General features: G+C 34.7%; 1 protein-coding gene across 5 annotated transcripts in view; it reads right to left on the bottom strand.

Annotated features, from left to right (window-relative positions):
* ATP8A1 (ATPase phospholipid transporting 8A1) overlaps positions 1 to 21,903 on the bottom strand; it is a 122,445-nt gene that overhangs the window by 43,680 nt on the left and 56,862 nt on the right. For all 5 annotated transcript variants that reach the window (XM_032999089.2, XM_032999087.2, XM_032999088.2 and 2 more), the window contains 8 exons: positions 21,340 to 21,409; positions 20,216 to 20,300; positions 16,318 to 16,457; positions 14,314 to 14,452; positions 12,972 to 13,036; positions 7,892 to 8,064; positions 1,188 to 1,371; positions 970 to 1,080 (listed from right to left, as the gene is read on the bottom strand). In XM_032999089.2, coding sequence (XP_032854980.1) covers positions 970 to 1,080; positions 1,188 to 1,371; positions 7,892 to 8,064; positions 12,972 to 13,036; positions 14,314 to 14,452; positions 16,318 to 16,457; positions 20,216 to 20,300; positions 21,340 to 21,409 — 967 coding nt within the window. The remainder of the gene's footprint in view (positions 1 to 969; positions 1,081 to 1,187; positions 1,372 to 7,891; positions 8,065 to 12,971; positions 13,037 to 14,313; positions 14,453 to 16,317; positions 16,458 to 20,215; positions 20,301 to 21,339; positions 21,410 to 21,903) is intronic.

Below are 21,903 nucleotides of genomic sequence, written 5' to 3'. Positions count from 1 at the left end.
ATTAACATAAAAATACAGAAGACTGACCTACAAAACTTTGATCAAGCTTTGCAATAAATTAATTTTCCCCTCCACATTTTTAACCCAAAGTATCATTGTGAATATAAAGTTTGATTCAATTATAAACATAGTTACTAGATACATATTTGGTTACAAGAAAGCAAGCAACTGTTTAAAGAAAAAGAGGAACAGTAAATGAAAGGAGGGGGGAGAAAAATTTTTAAAATCCATTTAAAAATACATTAAAAATGTTAAGGTTGCCTGTGGTCACAAAGGTCATGAAAACTATAGCTAGACATGCTGTCTGAACCATATCTACCAAAAAATGTACATTTATTACAACACATTCCTCCCATACTACTGTGTTTTTCACAAGACTCTAGTCTCCTTAAAATCCCAGGTGACAAAACTAGGTCAGCTACTTTCAGGGAAGTATTGCTGTTCATGAACTAGAGCCTGAGAAGGCATGGTTACCCCATCAACAAGTGAAAGGTATGCAAAAGTGTATCTAAACATGCATGTGAAAACCTTAAATACGGTTCTGAACAGCAACAGCCCTGCAGTTCAACAGTGACCTGAAAAAGGGCTTCAGATTGTGAACCGGACAGTTACTGACACCAGCTCAGAGCTTAAGCACATACATATCTTGGTAAATTTAAGGCTACTTGTAGCTCTATTCCTTAAGTATTGTAATGATGTTACAGATACAGATTTCTAATAAGCTACCAGTATTATGCAACACAAATATTCACTACTAATATTTAGTACATATTTTTAAGATAATTGGGTCTTTTAAAGAAAAAAAATAAAAATTGCTCTAATATTAATCACTTTATTAAAAAGCAAGATTCAGTACTAGTGTTTATTGACAGTTTAAATGCTTCTTTATAATCATATATAATAATCAAAAGCTCAAAATAATAAAGTTATTACTTTCAAGAAGTAACATGTACTCTACTTTAAAATTACCTCAATAATATAAAGGACTATATTCTTGTAGAAACAATATAAGATGCATTTAGCTACTCTGTTATAATTCCAGGCTCCGTGAACCAACAACAAGTTCTTCAAATACTTGAACTGCAAAAAATAAAAAATGAACAAACACACAATCAGAACATGCATTCACCAATATTAACCTGATATTAACATACTTTATTGTAGTATTTTACAGTGTAATGACTTACCTGAGCAATTGAGTAGTCTGAAGAATTTGCAGCCTGTAGACCTTCATTCCCACTAATGCCAACACCAACATGTGCTGTTTGTATCATACTAACATCATTTGCTCCATCACCAATCGCTAGAGTTACTACCTTAACTTGTTTTTTAACCATTTCTACAACTTCAGATTTTTGAAGTGGTGATACCCTAAAGGGGTAACAGAAATAAAAAGGTTTAATACAGGACTTTCAAATGAATGTACTTTCAAAACTTACTTCATATTCTGTGAAAAGGTAGTAAAAACAGGCCAACTAACATCCTGGTCAGTGACACCGTCTTGTTATTGCCCTTTAGGCTATATGCTAAAAGCACATGCACAGCAAAATTCATAGAAACCTGGGATTTGTTGAATTAAGATGTTAGCAGGACTGTAGAGACATAAGTCAAACAGCTATGGGACTCTAAAAGAGTAATGAGAGACACCCCAAACACTGTCACAACCAGTATTAACTTAGACCAACTGCAGATTTTGGCATATTTTGTTGTTGTTTCTTTATTTTCCTCTCTGTTTAAATATGCATTTCATAAACAAACAAGATATATAAGACACAGATGTCAAAGCAAACAGGAACACAGTGGACTGCCACTATGTTAACATAGACCACGCTGCTAAATTAGAGGAACCAACAAGGAGAAGCACAAAATAGCAATTCTAAATAACGTTCCTTCCTGAACATGCTCTGTATATTGCTACTCACTGGGATATTACCAAATAACACAGCTTATGGAGTTCATGAGTACAGTTCTCACCTGAATCAAGACTGCTGTACAGCATTCAAAAGCTCAGCAACAAACAAGCAAAAGTGTTACCACCAGACACCAAAAATTCAGCTGTATTATGGCATTTATGGATTCCTAAAGCTCCTCACAAAATATCCTTCAAGCTGAAGGCCCCAAAGGCACCGTTCTCATAAGTATGTAAATATTGGAAGGCCTCAGGTTACCTGAGAAAATTATACTGTTATATTATTCATGACATTCCTGATGGGCAAATACTTTCCTAGTTTGAAGAATTCTATCTCAGTGAATTCTATCAAATCTGGGAAGTGAATGTAGCAAAAAATCCCCCAACCTGGTTCTATTTACATTTATTTATGTATAAGATCAGAAAACTGTGCTAATGAGGGCAACAATAAAAACAAGCCACCTCCTGTGGTAGGAAGTATCTGTTTGGTCAGTTTGGGTCAGCTAATCTGGCTGTGTCATCTCCCAACTTCTTGTGCTCCTCCAGCCTTCTGGCATGAGAAGCTGAGAACTCCTTGAGTTAATATAAACACTACTTAGCAACAACTAAAAACATCAGTGTGTTTTCAACATTGTTCTTATACTAAATCTGAAACACAACACTATACCAGCTGGTAGGAAGAAAATTAACTCTATCCCAGCCAAAACCAGGATACCACATACAAAAGAAACAAAATCTTTCCAGCTATATACATCAATCAAGTTATTTTTCAGTACATGGCATAATAAAATGTTCTCCTCCACCCGCTGATCTTCACCATTACAGCCACGGCTGAATGATTTGCCTTTCCTGACACTGGACTGACGAGTTAAAAATGCATTACTCTTTATTTGGACCAAACAGATGATCCGTAATTCAGTTTGAGAAGAAAAGTTTTCTTTTCCAAGTGGTTGTATAAATTTCCTCATCACGCTTCTTCCCATCCCTCCTCCAAAAAGAACAGAAACAGAACAAATCCTCCCTCTCTTTCAAAATAAAGAAGAGATACTAAGTTCTCCACATTCAGCAACTAAGTTTTTGCAGTTAAAGAACAGTGAAGCACCGATTACATTCTTTCCATTAAGCACACATGTAATAATGCCAATGCAAGAAAACCAAAGTTTTTCTTAGAATTGACAGCTAAGGCTGGTGACCGATTTTATGGTGTTCAATGAAAAATTAAATGCAGCAGTTGTTCAGAAAAAACCCCAAATCTCTGACATCACACTGCTATTATTCCTTTCCTTTATTTGCAAGTCCAAGTTACAAAGATTTGAGAAAAGCTAAGTAATCAGGGAAAAAGTAGAAAGTCTTCAAGAAATTTTGATGAATATGACCTTTATAAATACAAATTTCACCAAACCAACACTAGTTTCATATGAAAGGGAAGTACTTGCTCACTAAAATCAAGGCTATTTAAGGTTTTAGATATCTAAGGCTGATCATAATTATTCTGAAACATAGCTTAAAACTGTAGGAGAAAGTCAAGGTTTCCCAGACATGCTTTTTACATCCTGAAACATATATTTATGCATATAACATTAATGAAGAATTAAGTTTTGTCTAAAACAATACATTACAGTAAAAATCACAGTTCTGACTCGTTAAATAACATTTCTGAAACTCAGACTACTTAAGAGCCGAAAGAGGATGCCAAACTATTCCTGGTGGGGGAAGTCAATTTACCAAGCACATTAGAGAGCTGTTTTAAAACATCAACTTTCAAACAGAAATGATTAAAAAGAGAAGCAAGACCTTATGATCTGACTTGCTGCATGTTATTTTATACCCAGATATGCGACTTCTGAAATTAAAGCATACTATCTTTTCTATAAATTAATATTACATTTGAAGCATATTTGTTATATTATTTGTTTCAACTACAATCCCCCTTGTATTTTGTAGAATGAAATCTTATGTATGCTTGAGGTCACACTCATCATCATCACGTAACTTCATCCTACAGCATACTTTCGATAGTATCAGTTTATGACTTCAGTCCATATCACCAAGGTAGTCATTTTACTGCAGAACAGACTAATTCTTGATCTGATTTGAATGTCACAGAAGAAATAAAAAAGATTAATATGAGCACCGCATCTCATTTATAAAAGAAAAAAAAATATTTTCCATTTTTCCTCTAGCATATGTTACTATATTTTCATTTTGTCTACCACATAAAGTTACAGGAAGAAAAAAACCAAAAAAAGGTGTTTCACCAAATAGACTAAGACTCAACATCAAATAGGTTACTGAGTTCCCACCATAGGGGTACGCTGTCAGTGGTTGCCTCTCTTCTAGACCATGGTGCTTAACACTGAGACAGTGTTGTTAAGAAAACCTGGGTACACTGTGTATACACTCATCTCTGCTCACACACAACATTCTAATTCCCAGTGGGTTCAGTAACATCTTTGTAGCTCTTCTGGTTCTCCTCTCCATGTGTCAAAAGACACGTTCTCACGGTTCACCTGTGGGCAATGCCTCATCATCTGAAAAAAACCCCAATGCCTATTCTGTACCAATTAAATAACATTTCTTAAGTTTTAAGTACAATAAATCAGAGAAAGGCTGCATAAAATTTAATTGCATAATTTTGCAAAAGGAAAAAAAATAAAGGAGTGAAAATTAATAGTGCCTTTGGATTGAAGGTAGCTATCTAGCTACTTTATTCGGCAGCCTGTGCAACACATGCTATCAGACTTTTAAGAAAGGTACTTGGGACGAGTACAACCTTGTGGTGAACTTGAGATGGAAGCTTCTAGGCAACAGCCATTTAGAAGAATTCCATGGTCCAAGTATATCGAAAGGCATTTCTATGATCTTTTGTTATATGTTTTATTTGAACTCTGCTGACGAGTATGGTATCAAGACTTGCTACAAACAGCTTCTCTAAAAGATTCTTGAACCAAGAACTTTTTTCTCATCTTTTTAATTTTCCAGGAACAGTGGCTCACTTTCCTTTCAGACAATATTATGGGGGCAGTCAGAAGATGGCACTTATTCTCATTGCCTGGCGCATCATATTCATGGTGAAACCAATAAAAAATATCTTTTGTTCAATCTTAGCTGTACATTTTTTACTACAGAATAATCCATTTAACATTCTTCTTGCACATTTCTCTGAAGCCAATATGGAATTGGAATTCAGTTTGTCAAAGTCTTTAAGCCAAACATCTGCTTAGAGTTAAAAACATACACAGATTTTTGAAGTGAAATGTCTACTGAATATTTGTCAGCTTCCTCTGTGTTATGGCTAGTCTTGAATCCATTGGTAATAAATGATTCTGAAAAACTAAACACAGCCCGAAAACTTCAAAGAAAGTGATGTAATTTGTACTTTTAAAACCAAGGAGTGCTTAAAATGTTTACTGCCTTTATATGGATGGAAGAGGCCTACATTTTCATTTAGTCAGGATGATATGTTTAAGTGAATTAAATTAATTAAAAATTAACATTTTAAAATTTTTAATTTTCAAGCTCATGAACAAGGAAATGAAGTTTTTTTAACTAATGATGGAGCACTAACAGAAAACTTTTTTTTGACAGAATTATGATTTTTGAGAAGCATGTGATATTAAAAAAGCATATACTAAAACAGTGAGTGTTACAAGCAAATATTTTAGTTTTAAACTTGCAGCCAACTTTTAAACAACCACAAAATATGTCAGAGCATATACCTAGAGATGTATTGAAACCAGCTGATCTAAGCATATTACAGAAATGGCAAAGAGAATGCTACCAGAACAGAAACTTTAATTTTGCACTTTTTGTTGTTTCATCACAAAAATGCTGCCAGTAAAAGACAGCTATATGTACAGAATATCCTTCAGTGGTTTTACAGTTCAACAGAAATGGCAATATTGTCTGTTCAAACAGCATAAAATACATTTTCAAATCAAGGAAAGAGAAGAAAAAGAAACAGTTTTGAAAGACTAGTTCTGCATGCACCTCCTGCTTGTTACTTACTATACTGAGCAAAACTGGAGTTAGTAGAAAAAGCACAAAGCTCCCACTTGCCTGTCAGAAAGACTACTGCTGTTCAAAATATTTTTATACACAGTATGAACTGTGTAGCAGTGCAAGATCTCAGTTTAAAAGACAGTAAGACCTTCGTTTGAAATTCAGAGTGTTTCATGCTGGAGCATGGCTACAAAGCTAAACCGTTAAAAAAAAACACCAAAGAGAACAAACACTTGGTGGCATAGCAACTGTTTGCTTGACAGAAGGATGGAAAGACTACAAACCAGGTGTTTATTTGGATACTGTAACCTCATTTGCTTTTCCCTGTCCTTTTACAAGGCAGAAAAATAGCTCCATTTTGAACACTGATTTCTCATATGAATCTTAATGGAATGTTATTAATGTCTCTACCTGAATACAAGAACCTTGTATGTATTTATCTTATTAATCAAAAGCAGGCACTCTATTAAGGTATATTTATAACAGTTTTCATATTTGTACATACCATGTCTCTACCTTCAGGTAGATAACAAGATGGGCAATAATGAGGTAGCGGGCAGTAAGCTCACATAATTTACTGAAAGAAGATTTGAATTTGATAAGAAGACCAAGCTGACCTTTTTCATAGATTATGTTTCCAAAGCAATTATAATGACATATAACATCCTATTTAAATATGGAATTAGAATGTAACTTGGATACACAGACAGCCCTAAAAATTTCAGTACTACATTAATTGTGAGAACTTGAGTTTGTGACACTGTTGTATATTGAGAAACATCATGCCATAGGGACTCTAGAACAGCTTGAACACCTTGTTTCCGAGTTAACTCTTCCTGTTCCGATATAGGCAACAGCTTTTCCTATGCTACTACAAAGGTCAAAATAGTGAAAAATATTCCTAGAACATTAACTGGCTATTCTTGTAATAGTTATCTCGCACACTGATAAAAATAACAGCTACTTCCACAGTTTTGGATGTCTGATTGCATTTCTAATGCGGCTATCCTACCTGTGTTGCCAATGATCCTGTAAAGAAAAGTTCTTGCTTCTGCTTTTTGACAGATTAATCTCTTGGCCTAAACCAAGTTCTTTAAATATTGACAGGATCAGTTCTTGTTATCTAGCTACCAAGCATTCAACTTCCCTTTTTGTTCAATCACTCAAATATAGAAAAGGTGATGTACTGCTCAGGGGATGCTTGCAGCTTTTGTGTTTAAAGCCATAAAAATGGAAGGCGGCCCCAAAACACATAAGCTATCACTTATACCTATTTCTTTCTTAATATAAATCTGGAAATATTAAAAGGCAAGCCAAACTGCTTTCATATTGTATATATTTAAAGAATGCAGATATTTAATTTTCTTTGATCTAGAAAAAGTTCTCTTGTTATGGTAAGCTTACAGCTCTAATAGCTGATGTTTACAGGAAAGGATTAAATAATTTATTGTATAAAAGAACCCCAAAACAATCCAGAGTAGTAATAATAATAATAAAAAGGTGTTTTCATCAGCTTCAGGAAATAAAATCACTCAGAGTAGTACCTTTAACATTTTTGTGCACTTCTTATGCAACGTAATCCATGGATTACAGAAAAAGCAGAGATATAAAATCTTTGCTGTGGAGGAAGCTCTACAAAAGAATCCAGATGTGCTAAAACTTGCAGTTAACTCGTATCAATTTCAGCTTAATATCAGTGTCTCAATCTTGCTGAGACTATCCTTGATGGATAACAAATTATTTTTCTAAGTATATGCAACCTGAATGACTTTGACAAGTACACTCTGTAGCATACTGCTCCACAGAAATATTTTGTTTGAATGACTGTATTTCATTAGTTCAATTACTAAAGGTATTTTTTTTTTAAAATATTTCATGGCTGGACAACATAGGTATGTGTATTCTCTCTGAAACAGAGTAAGTTTCTTCATTTTTATATGTCAATAAAAATAGTCTGGAGCAAGAATAATGTAAACTTACCTGCAACAAATAACAGCTTTACATGACAAAGCCAAATCCAGGAAGTATTGTCTCACTCCAAAAGTCAAAGCATATTTCAGAGATTTACCATCAATGATGAGAGCAAAATCATTTTCCTTCCTTAAAGCATCACCAAGTGTACTGCAATGATGGCTAAGTGTCTCTCTTGTTCCCTGTTGCACAAAAAAATTGTGTCCATTATTTTAAATTCCTACTATTCTTAAGTCTAATTCCTACTATTATTTTTTCCCAGCGTGACCAGAAACACTGGCATTTCCTTTTTTGAGGAAATTACCTTTTGATTAATTTATCAAATAGACAGTATAAAATTAAAAAAGTATTTGCAACAGCTGTACTATTAGAAACCACAGTAGAAATGGTCCTAAATATTTAGAAAAAAGTAAAAGAAACATCAGATAAAAATTAATAATATAAGTACATGCATTATAACTGATAATTCTAACTATCATATTAAATTTATATTTTAAGATAAGACCGCAACAACTGAATTTTATATAAGGGAACATATTTTGTATTATTCAGTTGCAAAGGACGGTTTGAATCACACCCACACAAGTCACTATTCCGTGATCCACTACTGAGAACTTCAGGTTATATTCAGTAGACAATGCTTCTATCTGTATTTATGCAGCAGGACCTCATAGCCTGCTTTGGGGAGGCCACTAATATCTAGTTAGTTACTATAAAGTGTCACGAAGAAGAAAAAAAAAATTGCTTGTTGCATTTCTTTCTTTTCGAATGGCCTTCATAGAGCTACAACATACTATTCTTCTATTGTTTCCTGCTTCACAGACCAGAAGTAAGAAGCATTTTAGAAAAACGAAGATGAAAACAAAACTTCTGCTTATAAAATATTGAATTCGGAAACCAGTAACATCCTATGACAACAATGTTACTATATTTTTCTACAAGTTTAACAACCAAATAATTGTCCTACTTCAGTGATGTCAGGCATATGTAAATAAAATTTGGTGTAACCACCTAAAAATAAACCACTGAGAAGTAATTACAGATCTCAAACCCTCTGAAATGAAATTAAAGATACTGCTTTGCCTTTCCCACCCAACTTACTCCTCCTAGTTCCACCCACAGTTGTCCATGGGTTTTGCCTATTTTGCTTCCACTAGACTTCTAACGATTCACTGGTTTATCTAAAAGGAGATTAGGCTGTTGGGGAATTCTGCACTTCAGGTTTCCCGGCTCTCCCTCCCTAGAAACTGCAAGGGAAACAGGTGCCACTGTTTAAAATTACGTTAGAAAGTCTTTAAATTGAGAATAATCTTTGTAGCTATTTTCCAGAGCATCTTCGCTGATTAAGAAATATTGCAACATAAAGAAAGTATCAGTTTTTCTCATCTCCATGGACTATTTAGCTTCTGACTAAATTTAAGCAATACAAGAGCCTGAAACTTCATATTCCTCTCATCTGTTGTTTCTTTTCATACATGCAGTATAAACTCTTCTGTTTAAACTGACCTTAATTTTTTATCACAAACAGACATGCCATCAGGTAGCTCCAGGCATACTACATAAAAAAAACAAGCAAAAAACCCCCAAGACAATACAAAACACTTATCCCAACTGTAAAACTGTCATATTTAAAATTCCTTTGTGGGCTTACATGTAGTTCTATGCCTACATGTAGTAGGCATACATTCTATGCTTAGATGTAGTCCAATGCCTTAACTTAAAAGCAGTATCAGAACATCCCTTATTCACTTCTACACCATCTCCATGAAATATTTCTCAGCGAAATTGAATGATATTCAAACAATTTTCTATTAAGTTCAAAATTAAAAGAATAAAGCTATGTTCTTCATGATTTCTGTCTGTGATTAATAGTGCTATACTGAAATTTAGCAGTCCATTAAGTTAACTTGAAGGCAAAATAAAATCCAGTGTTCTTCTCTACAACTGTAAGAACTTACTAACAAAAACATGTTTTGTTTGTGAAGCTAAGCAGATGTTCATGGGAGTGGAACCTCAAAACAAATCATGTTGCAATAAAATAAAGATACATAAATGCTTCCTGGAAGTCTTTTCAGTTCTATCTCAGTCAATGCTAACTGGGGAGTAGGAGTGGGGCTTGGGCTATTTTTCTTTTAACTCCATAAATAAGGATATTTGTTCAGACAAAAGAGGGTCTCTTATTTCAACATATTCTTTGTAAATTGACTTCACAGAGCTGGGATACAGTCTAAACATATTTTTTTATTACTCTAACTTCCTCTGTCTTGCATGCTAAAGTCGTAACAGTGACCAAATTGAAGAGGTATTTGTTTTGTCGAGTCTGTTTTACATGTCTGAGGGACAGGGGACTCTGCCTGATCCTAAAAAAATTAGAGTTGAGTTAGCTCCTTTTTTAGAAGCAGCCACTCGTATGCAACAGATACTGTACTAATATTGCAACAGCGAGGGCAAGAAGCATCCACTCTTTTCAGTAATGCAGAGTATGCAGACCAACAGGAGTCAACCTTCCTAACTCCTATGAACACACCAACAGCGAAGAGGCTATAGCCACACCTTGCAGAGCCAAGGAGGAGAGGATTGCCACAGAGCAACTCTTCTCCAAGATCCTAAGTACACAGGTCCCACTACACTGGGATTTTTTTCTTCAAGGTTTCATGGCTTCTCAGTTCCTCCAGTGCTGAGGGAACTGGATTGTCCAGCACCCTTATGGGAGCAGAGTTCCTCTGCAAGACAAGGGACAGAGTCCCAGTACGGGAGATGGACCTATGCTGCTCAAAAGCAAAAGCTTCAGCCATTTTTCTTAACAGACAATACTCCAACTAAGTATTACAGCCTCTTCTCAGCTGTTGTTGGTACGCAGAAAGGAAAGAGGAATTGCATCCACCCCTTGCAGCTGCACAGACTCAAGGTTCTGCAATCACAGCAGCCCACCCCTCTCTCCCTTTCCTGAGAACCACTCCACTCCTCCATCAGAATTTTCAAGGCCATTTCTGACACAACCAGTTGCACTAGAAATGGAGACTGACATCTGATTCCAACCACACCAGCAAGCTGAAGGTAGGACACAAGGTATACATTAATTGAAACCTGAAACAAGCAGCATCAAACGAGGCAGAAAACTTTTAATGGAATCTCTTGTTAAAATATCGGCACAGAGCTAGCTTACTATTATTTTTTGAATTGCCTCTTGTGCTCAAACTATCCAATCACTACATTTATCTGCTCCTGAAAAAAAACTATTTGTTATTACCACAGACAGTTTTGCAAGCGACCAGTTTCCATATGGAATTTCAGCTGCCATATACCTGTATCTTCATGTACTCTGAACATACTTTGTGCATGTTGGGAAAGGATGTATCAATCTCAACACAATCTAGACACTTCAGTTTGAAATAGGGAGTACAATGCAGCTATCATATCATACTATCTTTTATTCTTAAAGTATATTTACATACATTTATTTTTAAAATATATTGCTTAAAATATATTTACCCAACTTTTTAGTCATCACACTAGAAGCGGTTAATGCGCAATGCTTGTTTACTGAGTTTTTATTTGAATCCTTTTAGTAGTTAAATAAAACTACCTCACTTTATTTCATTACATATGAAGAAGTACACGAAGTAGTCACTCTTTTCCACTTCAAATCTATTAAGTATTGCAGTAGTTCTGAAATCTAGAAGTCTGAGTAAATAACCTAAACATAGGACAGAAGTTCTCACTTGTATAGTTAATTTTACTCACACATTGGCTAAGGAGTAAAAAAACTCAAAAGCAAAGCTAAGGGCTTGAACCAAAAACCTTCCCTGTTTTTTTCAAACAACAATCACAGTCTTCTTAAAGCTATCCAATGAACTAAACTAAGAAAAGAAAATTGCCTCTATTCATTAATATCACAGGCTACTTGTGTCAAAAGTTGCTTACTATATCAACAGACTCTGGTTCCAGTCACTTACCGACAGCTTCTGCCTGTTCTGTGTTTTGAATTTTATCAGCAAAAATATATTGCTTAAAACAGTTTACGTCTGAAACATAGTCATCACCGCTGAATTCATACTACTGTTGAAAATGTGTCACTCTAAATGGGTCAAAACATTTAAAAAAGTACTTATTTTTAAAAATGTAGTAAGTATTTTAATTCACGTTATAGCCTACTCTTACATGCTAACCATTGAATCCTTCAGTTAAGGCACTCCCTGCCTCCTGCTGATTCTTACACTTTTTTTTTTTCATTTTTCTCTCCCTTTTTCTCCCTACCTTGAGCAACCTGACCACAATATAGAGTAAGGTGAGCTTCCCTTCAGGGTTTTCTCCTGAAGCCTTCTGGACAGTGAATTATCCCACTGAGGAAATTCCTCCACTTCTAAGTCCATTTAAGGCTCCCTTAGAGGGGGTAACAGGATTTGTGTTTTTTCCCCTCATGGGACTTTTCACTTAATATTGCATTCCTACCTTATCTAAAGAATCTCTTCTCTACAGAGCACTGTATACTTGCAAGTTAGCAGTTTTAACCCTTACTTGTACTTCAACACCTGATTACAATTTCAGCTGTTTAACTACACAATAATAATTAATTTTTGGCAAATACTAAGTATTTTGTAAGAAACAGCATTAGGAAGGAATTTAGCATTAGTTTGTTTGGACATTGCTAGGTGCTATTAGAAGCATGTGAAGTTCTGCTTTGTGCCTGCAAGGATGGAGTCATTTCACTACACAGAATTGGTTTGCTCATCATTCTGAAGTTCATTTGTGCAGTAGCTACACTGTGGTTTTGGAAGCTGTAGACTAAGTTTCTAGTTATTCATTAACATTTTGTGACAAAAACATATGGTCTTCCGAATATGCAATACTAAAATTAACTGAAGAGATTATAAAAACAAACGGGAAAGCACCCCCCCCCCCCCCCCCCCCCCAAACAAACAAACAGAAACAAAAAACCCCACAAAACAGTGGTTTTAGAATTTGCTGTGTTTGTCCAGATAAACAGATGCTCCAAGTTATTTTTCAGGCCACCTTCACTGTGATGTCTGGATATTTTAAGCAGTAAAATAACGTATCATTAATTGAAAACTTTGCAGGTTTTACTTACATCCAGAGAGCCTTCATTTATAACAATTAGTCCCATGTTCTTTCTCAAAAGTTTACAGGAGTGACCTGTTAAAAACATTTCTGTTTTCAAAAATCTGTTCCACAAAATCCATTATAATATAACAAAGCATTTTTTTTCCTGTAAAAGAACTACAATCAGAATTAAAAATAAGACTCCCACTGATGAAATCAATGGTAAAAAATATACTGTATTGTATAAAAATTAGACATACAGGTACTAAGTCAGAACAGTCAGAATTTTCCTTGCTGCCACTTGTAACTGTTCTGTCTTATTCACAGAGGTGCTAAGCAGAAGGACTGGGAACATCTTTACAGGGAATTACAGAAAAGAGCAAACAGATCTCCCTTAGCCTTGCAAATTTTTGGAATGCAACTCGTATTTCATACAGAATTTGTATATATACATGTTCCCATTCTTTACTTTTATTCTTTGATGCTTTAAACAGAATGTATGCTGTGTGCTAATGATGCAGGCTGCCTAAATAAATATATATCACCATTCTTAATAAAGTAAAAAAACTGGTATTACGTGTATTGCCTGAAACCTGAAGGTACTAATGAAAATAACCTTAGACCAAGTCTAACATGTGCATACAGTAAGTTCTTTAAGATTAAAAATAATAATAGTAACAAAATGGATCTATATGACCAAAATAACGGTTTATTTCGGGCACTTATTTAGGCTACCGCAGCAGTGCTGATAAGCTCACATGCAAATAATATTCAATCTTAAATGCAGCTTTCATGTATTACTGTTTAAAAATACACATTTATCACTGCTGAAATTAGTTAATTCATGATTCTTATTCTTTCCTCCTGTATAATAAAAGGAAAGAATAAAAGGAAACCTCTGATTGATGGTAAAGTTTACAGTATTTTAATGCACAATCTATACTGTTTTGCTTTAGTTAAGATTATGGTCCCTACCAGCTTTCTTGGAAAGAAGGAAAAATACAGAAGGGAAACTAAGAATACTTACATCTTCTTAATATTATTCCCTTCCTCTGTCAACACCCAAACAATTTATTCTTTTAAATTCACTTTAGATGCTACAAAAAAAGCACAAATGCTCATTTTTTTCCTCTTCTCTATGGTAACATAAATTTTTCTTGCTGTTATTGTTTAAATGGAGGAAGAATCCATCATTCCCCACTCACCCCTACCAGTGACTGAAAACTAAGTTAACATTTAAATTCAGGAATGATATATAATATTATTATTTTTTACAAGATACCTTTCGTTTCTGAAAGCAATTTTACTCTAGCAACTTCTATAATTTCTAAATCTGTAACAAAGCCATCAAATAAATGCAAATGCAATACCGATGTTAATGGCAGTCTCTTGTTTGTCCCCAGTAAGAATCCAAATTTTTATGTCTGCTTTCATGAGTGTCTCTATGGTTTCAGGCACTCTGTCTTGTAGTTTATCTTCAATTGCTGTTGCTCCAAGCAGCTGAAGATTCTGTGAACATAAAATATTCAGTACATGCAGTTTTTTGGTTTAAATTCAGTTTTAATCTTTCTGTTTCTTTTGTTTAACTTTCCATATTTATGACAAGATTAATGCTCTCTAAATTCATTAATCAGATTTGGTACTAACTAATAAAGGTCTTACAGTTTATTCCTATGAGCTTTAAGTTACATATCTACGTGGCTTGACAAACTCCACAGCATGACCACTAAAAACTTCATCCGATTATTCACAAACTCAGTGGCTTGTTCACCAACAGCTACCTTTTCCTGAACGGCACCTCTCTGATTTGAATACTTAAGGAGTGCTATTATTATGTCTTCTCTCACTTGTAATGATTTCTGTTCACCTTGTAAAAAAAAAAAACCTGTCAATTCATCTTAAAACTATAATCTTGATCTTATTTGGTTTTAACTTCCCATGCAGCAAACCTGTATGGTTTTTGTAAATACAGCCATTTATATATATCATATCTGGGTACCTTTAAAACTATCTAAAACGCTGTTAATTACACCATTACAAACCTAATAGTGTGCAATCCTGGTTGCACCATTGCCTACATAATACACGCTGAGAAAGTACTTGTGCAGCTAATATAAAATTGTGTAACGGTAGCAGGGTTGCTATGGCGTTAATAGTCATATAGTTTTAAGACTGTCTTCTGCAAGTCTGGATAAGCTGCTCATCGATGTAAACTGAAGTCCCACAAGTGACTGAAGCTATATATCCTCACTCTTCCATTAATTAAACACTGCAGGTTTTTGAGGCTTTGAGTTTTGCTCAGTTTCATCAATATTATCTCTCTTACACTCTCTAAGGAAAAAAAACAAACTTTCCCCTGGGCCCCCCAAGTAAAGTATCAAAACTTCAAGCAATATTGGTCTCATGAACATCTTTTGCTTATACATTTAAGAGCCACAGGAGCCTTTTTTGTTGAGGCAGCGAAGTCAAATCACATGCTTGGCTACTCCAGCAGCAGCATTGCCAGAAACGCAAGGGAAAGAGATTACACCTCAGCTCTCGTGAGGCTGCATCTGGGTATTACCTCCTCTTCTGGGTCTTCAGTACAAGAGATTGACAAAGTGGAGCAAGTCCAGTGGAGGGACACAAAAATAGCTTGGGGCCCAGATCACACTGTATTAAGAGTGCCTGATGAAGCAGTACAAGTTTAACATGGGAAAAATAATAAGGCTAAGGGAGCCTTCTGCTAACTGAAGAGGGCTTGTGGAGGACCATCTTCCTCTGAGACGTGCATGGCAAAAGGGCAAGAGGCAACATTCTGCAGCAACAGAAATTTTAACTCAATAAAAGGGGAAAAAGAATAGTTGAGGACTAAAACCAAAATTGCCTACTGCAGCTGGGAAAAATCCCTCCTTCCAAATACTCAAAACTTCATTGAAGTGCTGGGCAAGCAAAACTACTCCTGCTTTGATACGGGATTTGTGTCTAGATGACCTCCAGAAGTCCCTTCCAACTTTAACTACTCTATCGTTCGAAGATCATACAATGAAGCAGATGCTGTTTGCTGTTATTACACTTTTTTACACATTAGAGAAACTCTGAATAAAAGCTTCCTAGTAATTCAACTCAAAATCAACACTTCTTGGCAAGGTAGCTACTTGCTGCAAAAACTTTGTCAAATTGATCTTTCCTTCATTTTGATCAACTAAACTGCAAGGGCTACATCACAGTTGTCAGTATACTGCTACATTTTTTTTCTGTCTAAGCATTACTCTTCAATAATGATTCAGATTTCATGGTATAGAAAGCAAGGATGTTAATTAAAAAACCACTCCCCTTGCCCTTGCTTTCCCCCCTCTCCACCCCCCCACCCAAAACCAGAAAGCTACACATACTTTTTCAATTAGTTCATAGCTCTCCTCAAGTTTGAGTGCTCTGTTTTGAATAGCTGTAGAAGCTCGGTGATAGACATCTAACCACTCTTGATAATCACTTTCTGAAATCTCAGCCACAGCAAAACACAGAGTTCTTAAGCCTAAAGAGAAAGCAGATAGCAAGTATGATTCAGTATTTGTTAGACCCTTCCTTGATATGCCTGCAATGCATAACTAACTAAAAGCTGAACTTATCCTGTATTTTATGTATGCTTATGCCTGATTTTCAACTTACTGCCACATGTCTTGAAGAACTTTAAAATATATAAAAAGTAAAAAAACATGATATAAATAGAAATTTATTCAACAGAGTAACTGTTTCAGGGTAGCTAAATGTAATACAGGCGATATACTTCTGGGGAAAAAAAAAAAGAAAATTTACACAAGATTTGACTTGTACATGAAGCAATTCCAAATTACACTTGCTGAACAGATATACACATCAGATTTTTAGGAACATTAAAACTATAAGATTGAATTATATTTCTGAACAAAATTTTATAAACTTTATTGCTTTCTAGCATAGCAACATTTACGTTAAAATATATCAGCATAATGTTACAACTACCCTCTTCTTCACCCCTCCTCAATACCCTTTGGAAATTCTCAGTCAAATTTTGAAATTTACCATCTAGAGTTGAATCCACCCAGATTTCATTTTCTTATCTCACAGATTCTTTCAGCTTTCCAAATTCTTAAAATAAAATCTTTGTGTACAGGCAACATTTGGAGATTTTACTTAACAATCTCTGAGCTGGTTATACTTAGCAGATTTCTTCCTTTAGCAGAGATCTGAGTTAAGCACTACAGTGAGAATTTGAGGTTGTGAGATTATAAGAAACATCTATTTTTGGTCAACACGCATTTGCATTCAATTTCAGTAGATAGGTATGAATGTTCTAACAGTTCATTTTCACATATTATCAGACTCTTAGATTTCTAGAGCATGAAATTGGCATAACTCTTTATATACTGAGAAGAGCATTGCTCTAGCCAAATGATGTCTTATGAAGCCACAATTTGCAGGCAGGTAGATGAGGATAGGCAGGACTAATGTAGCTAGTGCTTTTGGTCATTTACCCACTCTGCTCTAGGAGACAAACAGCACCATAACCAGGGATGGCTAAATGCAATCTTTATCTGTTCACAGGTTCCTACTGTGTACAGCTCAACACCAGCAGCAATGTTGAAATGATCAAGAGACTGGGCATGAAATCTGTGTCTTACATCTAAGACAGTAATTTAATATCTTCAGGATGAAAACCATGTGTAATCCTAATATCTTGACAACTGAACAGCATTAAGAACACAGTGTCTCACCATCTAGACCTAGAGAATAAACTTAAGGCTGACAAATAACTGATTTTTTTTTTTCCTCTGTGTAATAACGACATGCTAGCAAAGTCCAAAGCAATAAATATGAGATGAAGGGAAAAAAAGGAATTTATGACTGACTAATAGTGATACTATTTCCACAATTCTTTCAAAATATTTCATTCAGATGATAAAATAAAGAAATCAGTGTGCACAGAATAACATCAAACAAGTTTTTCAAGGCATTTACTTTCTCTTTTTAAATCAGAGACTATTTTTTATATCTTTTATTTTTAAAAGATTCTTTTCGTTGTGATTTAAAAGAATCTTCCAAATGAGAAGTGGAAAACAAAATAACATTAAGTCTGCTTCTTAACAGACTGGAACAACAACACAGGAAAATTACACACTTTTTCTATTTATCCAAGCAGGCATTAACACTCAAGCTTAATAAATGCTTAAATATAAATGCCAGCCATGCTAACCACCTCATTTTTGAACAACACACCAAGAGCATGTAGCAAATGCCAAGGACATACTGTACTCTGCCACATGAAAGAATACTCATGAGAAACTTTGCAACGTCATCGGCTGCAACTTAAATCTGATGCAAAAATAAATACCGATTTCTTTAATTGATTCCAGAGAGAGAGAGGTACTTTTTTTTTTTTTTTTTCAAAAAAGGTTGAACTTTATGCTTTTGAAAGGTTAGTAACTCACTCTTATGAACAGTAAATCTTCTCATCTGTTGAAATGGAGGGTACAAAAAGTACTTGAACAAATTTCTGAACACTAATATATATGTACAGTGGTTTTAAAGATGGGTGGAATTTTTCACATTTATGTTGATTCATTCAGTCCAATCTGACTGCTAAGGGAAAAATTATATCAGTTGTACCACTGATTTAATGAGAACCGTAATTAAGAATTGTATTGAACTTTCCATATCAGTTCACACAGGATAGCAGGTATTGGTCTATTTTTACCTTTTCTGTAAGGTGTGTGTGTGTATATATATATACACACACATATATATAAATATATAGCTTTATGACCCAAACTAACTTCACATCTAAGTAACTTTTCTCTGATCCTGTTTAGGCCTTTATAAAATCTCAAGCTGGCCAGTCAGTTCATACAAATAGATTCATGAGCTCAAATGGTATATGTGAGGCTTCATGTTGTACCATCATATTTGTTTGTTTTTAGTTCTGCTTTCAAGTTTATTGTATAATTTATTATAACTTTGATACTCTAAGATTATTTAAGGCTAACCAAATGTTTCCTGCAGAGATCTTGATACGGAAAATGAAAAAAAGAAACAGATCTGTAGCTTGCTTCTGCTGTCACTGACAGAATCAAGAGACAGAAGGTGCTGACTACGACACTAATGAAAATGACAAATTCCATTATAAGAGGAAAATTAGAGAAGTTATATGTTTGACAGACAGAAGGAGGATCTTTCCCAATACAAGAAGATCTGGCCAGACATCAGTTACCAAAAGGCAAGGATTGTATTTTAGAAGGAAATTATTTTATTAAAGCTTGCTTTCCAGTGTAAGCTTTTTTCTTAAGGCACATTAAATATAATTTTCATGTTCTAGTAACAGTGTATAAGAAAATGAAGAGGTAAAAAAATTGCAGTTCAGATTCCAATAACTATTGTAATTTTGCTTCCAACTACTCTCTCCCAACTCATTGATAAATTAAACCACTATGATACTTCATTATACAAATTTATAATCCTTTACTAAGATACCAGAAAGGAGGCATGGCATGGAAGATCTCGGAAGCGTGCTAGAATAACTTACATGAAAGCAGAAACCCTTCTACAATCTGCTTTCCTGCTCACATCTGTACTGTGAAATCCACTATCATTAAATAACTAACTGGCTGTTAGTATCAATCATCTTAATTTCACAGCCTTTTAAATTTACTTACTAGTCCTACTTGGAACATGGAGAGGTTCCCCACCTTCTGCAACTGCTTTCTAAGAGTGACTGTTAAAATAGCAGAGATACCAAAACACACCATATGGAAAGCTAGAGCTGGCAGGCAATTCCCCTTATTGTGGCTGGTGACAGAAATAATAAAGCATTAAACTACCTTAAAAGCACTGCAGTAATCACTTCCAAGCATTTTCACTTTGGTTATTTCCTCCCGTGCGCCATCCCTACAGCATTCCTTGTATGTGGGGGTACTAAAGTGATCACGGGAAATGAGGTATTCACAGAAACAATGTGCCATGTGTTCGCTCTCTGGAAAGATATATTTTGCCTAAAAGACTCCACTGTATACTGTGTGGGTGGATTTTTTTGTTTTGTTGGTTTTTTTTTGTGGGTTTTAATTTTTTTCCTGTTTTTTAAAGCACGAACTTACTACTGAAACTTCTCAGGAAGAGGAAGATCTTTTTTAGGAGGCATTACTAAAACATAATTTTCAAACAACATGAACAAATCATTATAGCAACATAAAACTGTAAAGCTGAAAAGTTGAGTAGTAACTGAATTTCACATTTAGTTTTTTATTGAATAGTATCACCCACCTTCTGTAGCAAACTGCTCTAGATGTTTTAAGGTGATTTCTTTGTATTTTGAACTTTCAGCAAGACGGTCATAAATTACAGTATCCTACAAAACAAATAAAATGAACTCAGAACAATTTAATAGAAAAATGAGGTTTTTTATGTAGACAATACAAATCATGTAGGAAAATGGCAGAAAAATATGCAGCACTGTATTAATTTATTTCAGCATCAAAAATGAATACAAGTAATTTTATTTCAGAGAAAGGAAAAATGGACATTCCAAACCCTCAGATTCTCTAAAGTTACAAACTTTGATACAATGCAGTTTTTCTCTCCTACATTTTTTGCTGTTATTTCCCTTCATTTTGAAAAGCGATGCATCTTCCTTTGGCTTGCCATGTGAATTCTTTTGATCTCCTAAAATGCTTTCTTCCTCTTTAATATTAATCTCACAAGATAAAATTAGTGTTTCATAACTGCCATTCTCAGGTTTTTGAAGCCAGTTTGATATACAGGATATTAACAACAGCTTCTTCTCTCCACTTGAGAATGGCCATTTATAGTCAGTCAACTTCATTTTTTTTAAACCATTTGAGAACTGGATTTGCATCCCCCTCCCCCTCAAACTTGACTTAAGATACAGAACAACCACTAATGAGCAACTCTGCCATTCTCAGATACATCATGGTTAAGATATCTTCCCATAGATCCTGTTTTCAGGAAAATTTACTTCTGGCAAAACATCAATGGTAGGTTAAAATTCCCATCTAGTCATGTATGTTAGATTACTATTTCAATCTAGTGATTCATGCTCAGTTACTCCAGCAAGTAACTAATAGATTATACCATATATTCATCCATTTTATTGGAGTACAGAAGGAAGCAATTGATAGGAAACATAAAGGTATTAATCCACTACAAAGAATAGCATGAACAGGTCATCATACCTTCATAGTAAAAAAGACATTAACTAGTTCATCGCATTAAACAGTTACGTAATGAAATTATGTAAATTGAAAAAGCCATCAATATTCGTCCCTCACATTTTCAATGCTTCGACTGCAGTTACAACAACATTTTTCTTTTGTATTTGTATTGGTAGCACATGCTCTCTGATACACTGAAAACAGAATAAAACTCACAGCTCCTTTGCAGTAGAGTCTTAACTTTCCTGATGGTGTGCGAACTATCACTGACATTCTCTTCCTAGTGCTGAAAAAGAAATAAATGCCCTAGATAAGGTGGTTTGTAAATATAAATATTTACCAACATTTTACCCAAGAATATCAATATATATGTACATAAAACAAATAAAAAGAAGTAAGGTCTATCTATTCTGAATTATATTATTGGGTGACTGGGATGTAAAAACAGTTTAACTGTCCAATAATTAGAGTGAATGCTGTTTTTCTGTGCATAATTCTGTAGGTTTTTTCCCATAAAAAAATAATTTGAGAATCTTCACCTTCATCTGAATACTGTCTATTGATCACAAAAACACATCTTAAAGCACAAAGCACTTGTGACCAATATTATAAAGAGGTAGTGCGTCACGGACCATTTCAGTTTTTTCTTCTTTCCCAGCCAAATAGTCTCTTTTACACCATACCGTGCTGCAATCCTATTACAGTCGTCCCAGAGTTTCATTCACTACGCAAAGTTTTAAGTATGCTACGAACTCAAAAGGGGTTCATCTCATTTCAACT

This window comes from Tyto alba, unplaced genomic scaffold (genome assembly GCF_018691265.1).
Source record: "Tyto alba isolate M040663 unplaced genomic scaffold, T.alba_DEE_v4.0 Super-Scaffold_6, whole genome shotgun sequence".
In the NCBI taxonomy this organism is placed as follows: Eukaryota; Metazoa; Chordata; class Aves; order Strigiformes; family Tytonidae; genus Tyto; species Tyto alba.
This window is presented reverse-complemented; position numbering and strand designations above follow the sequence as displayed.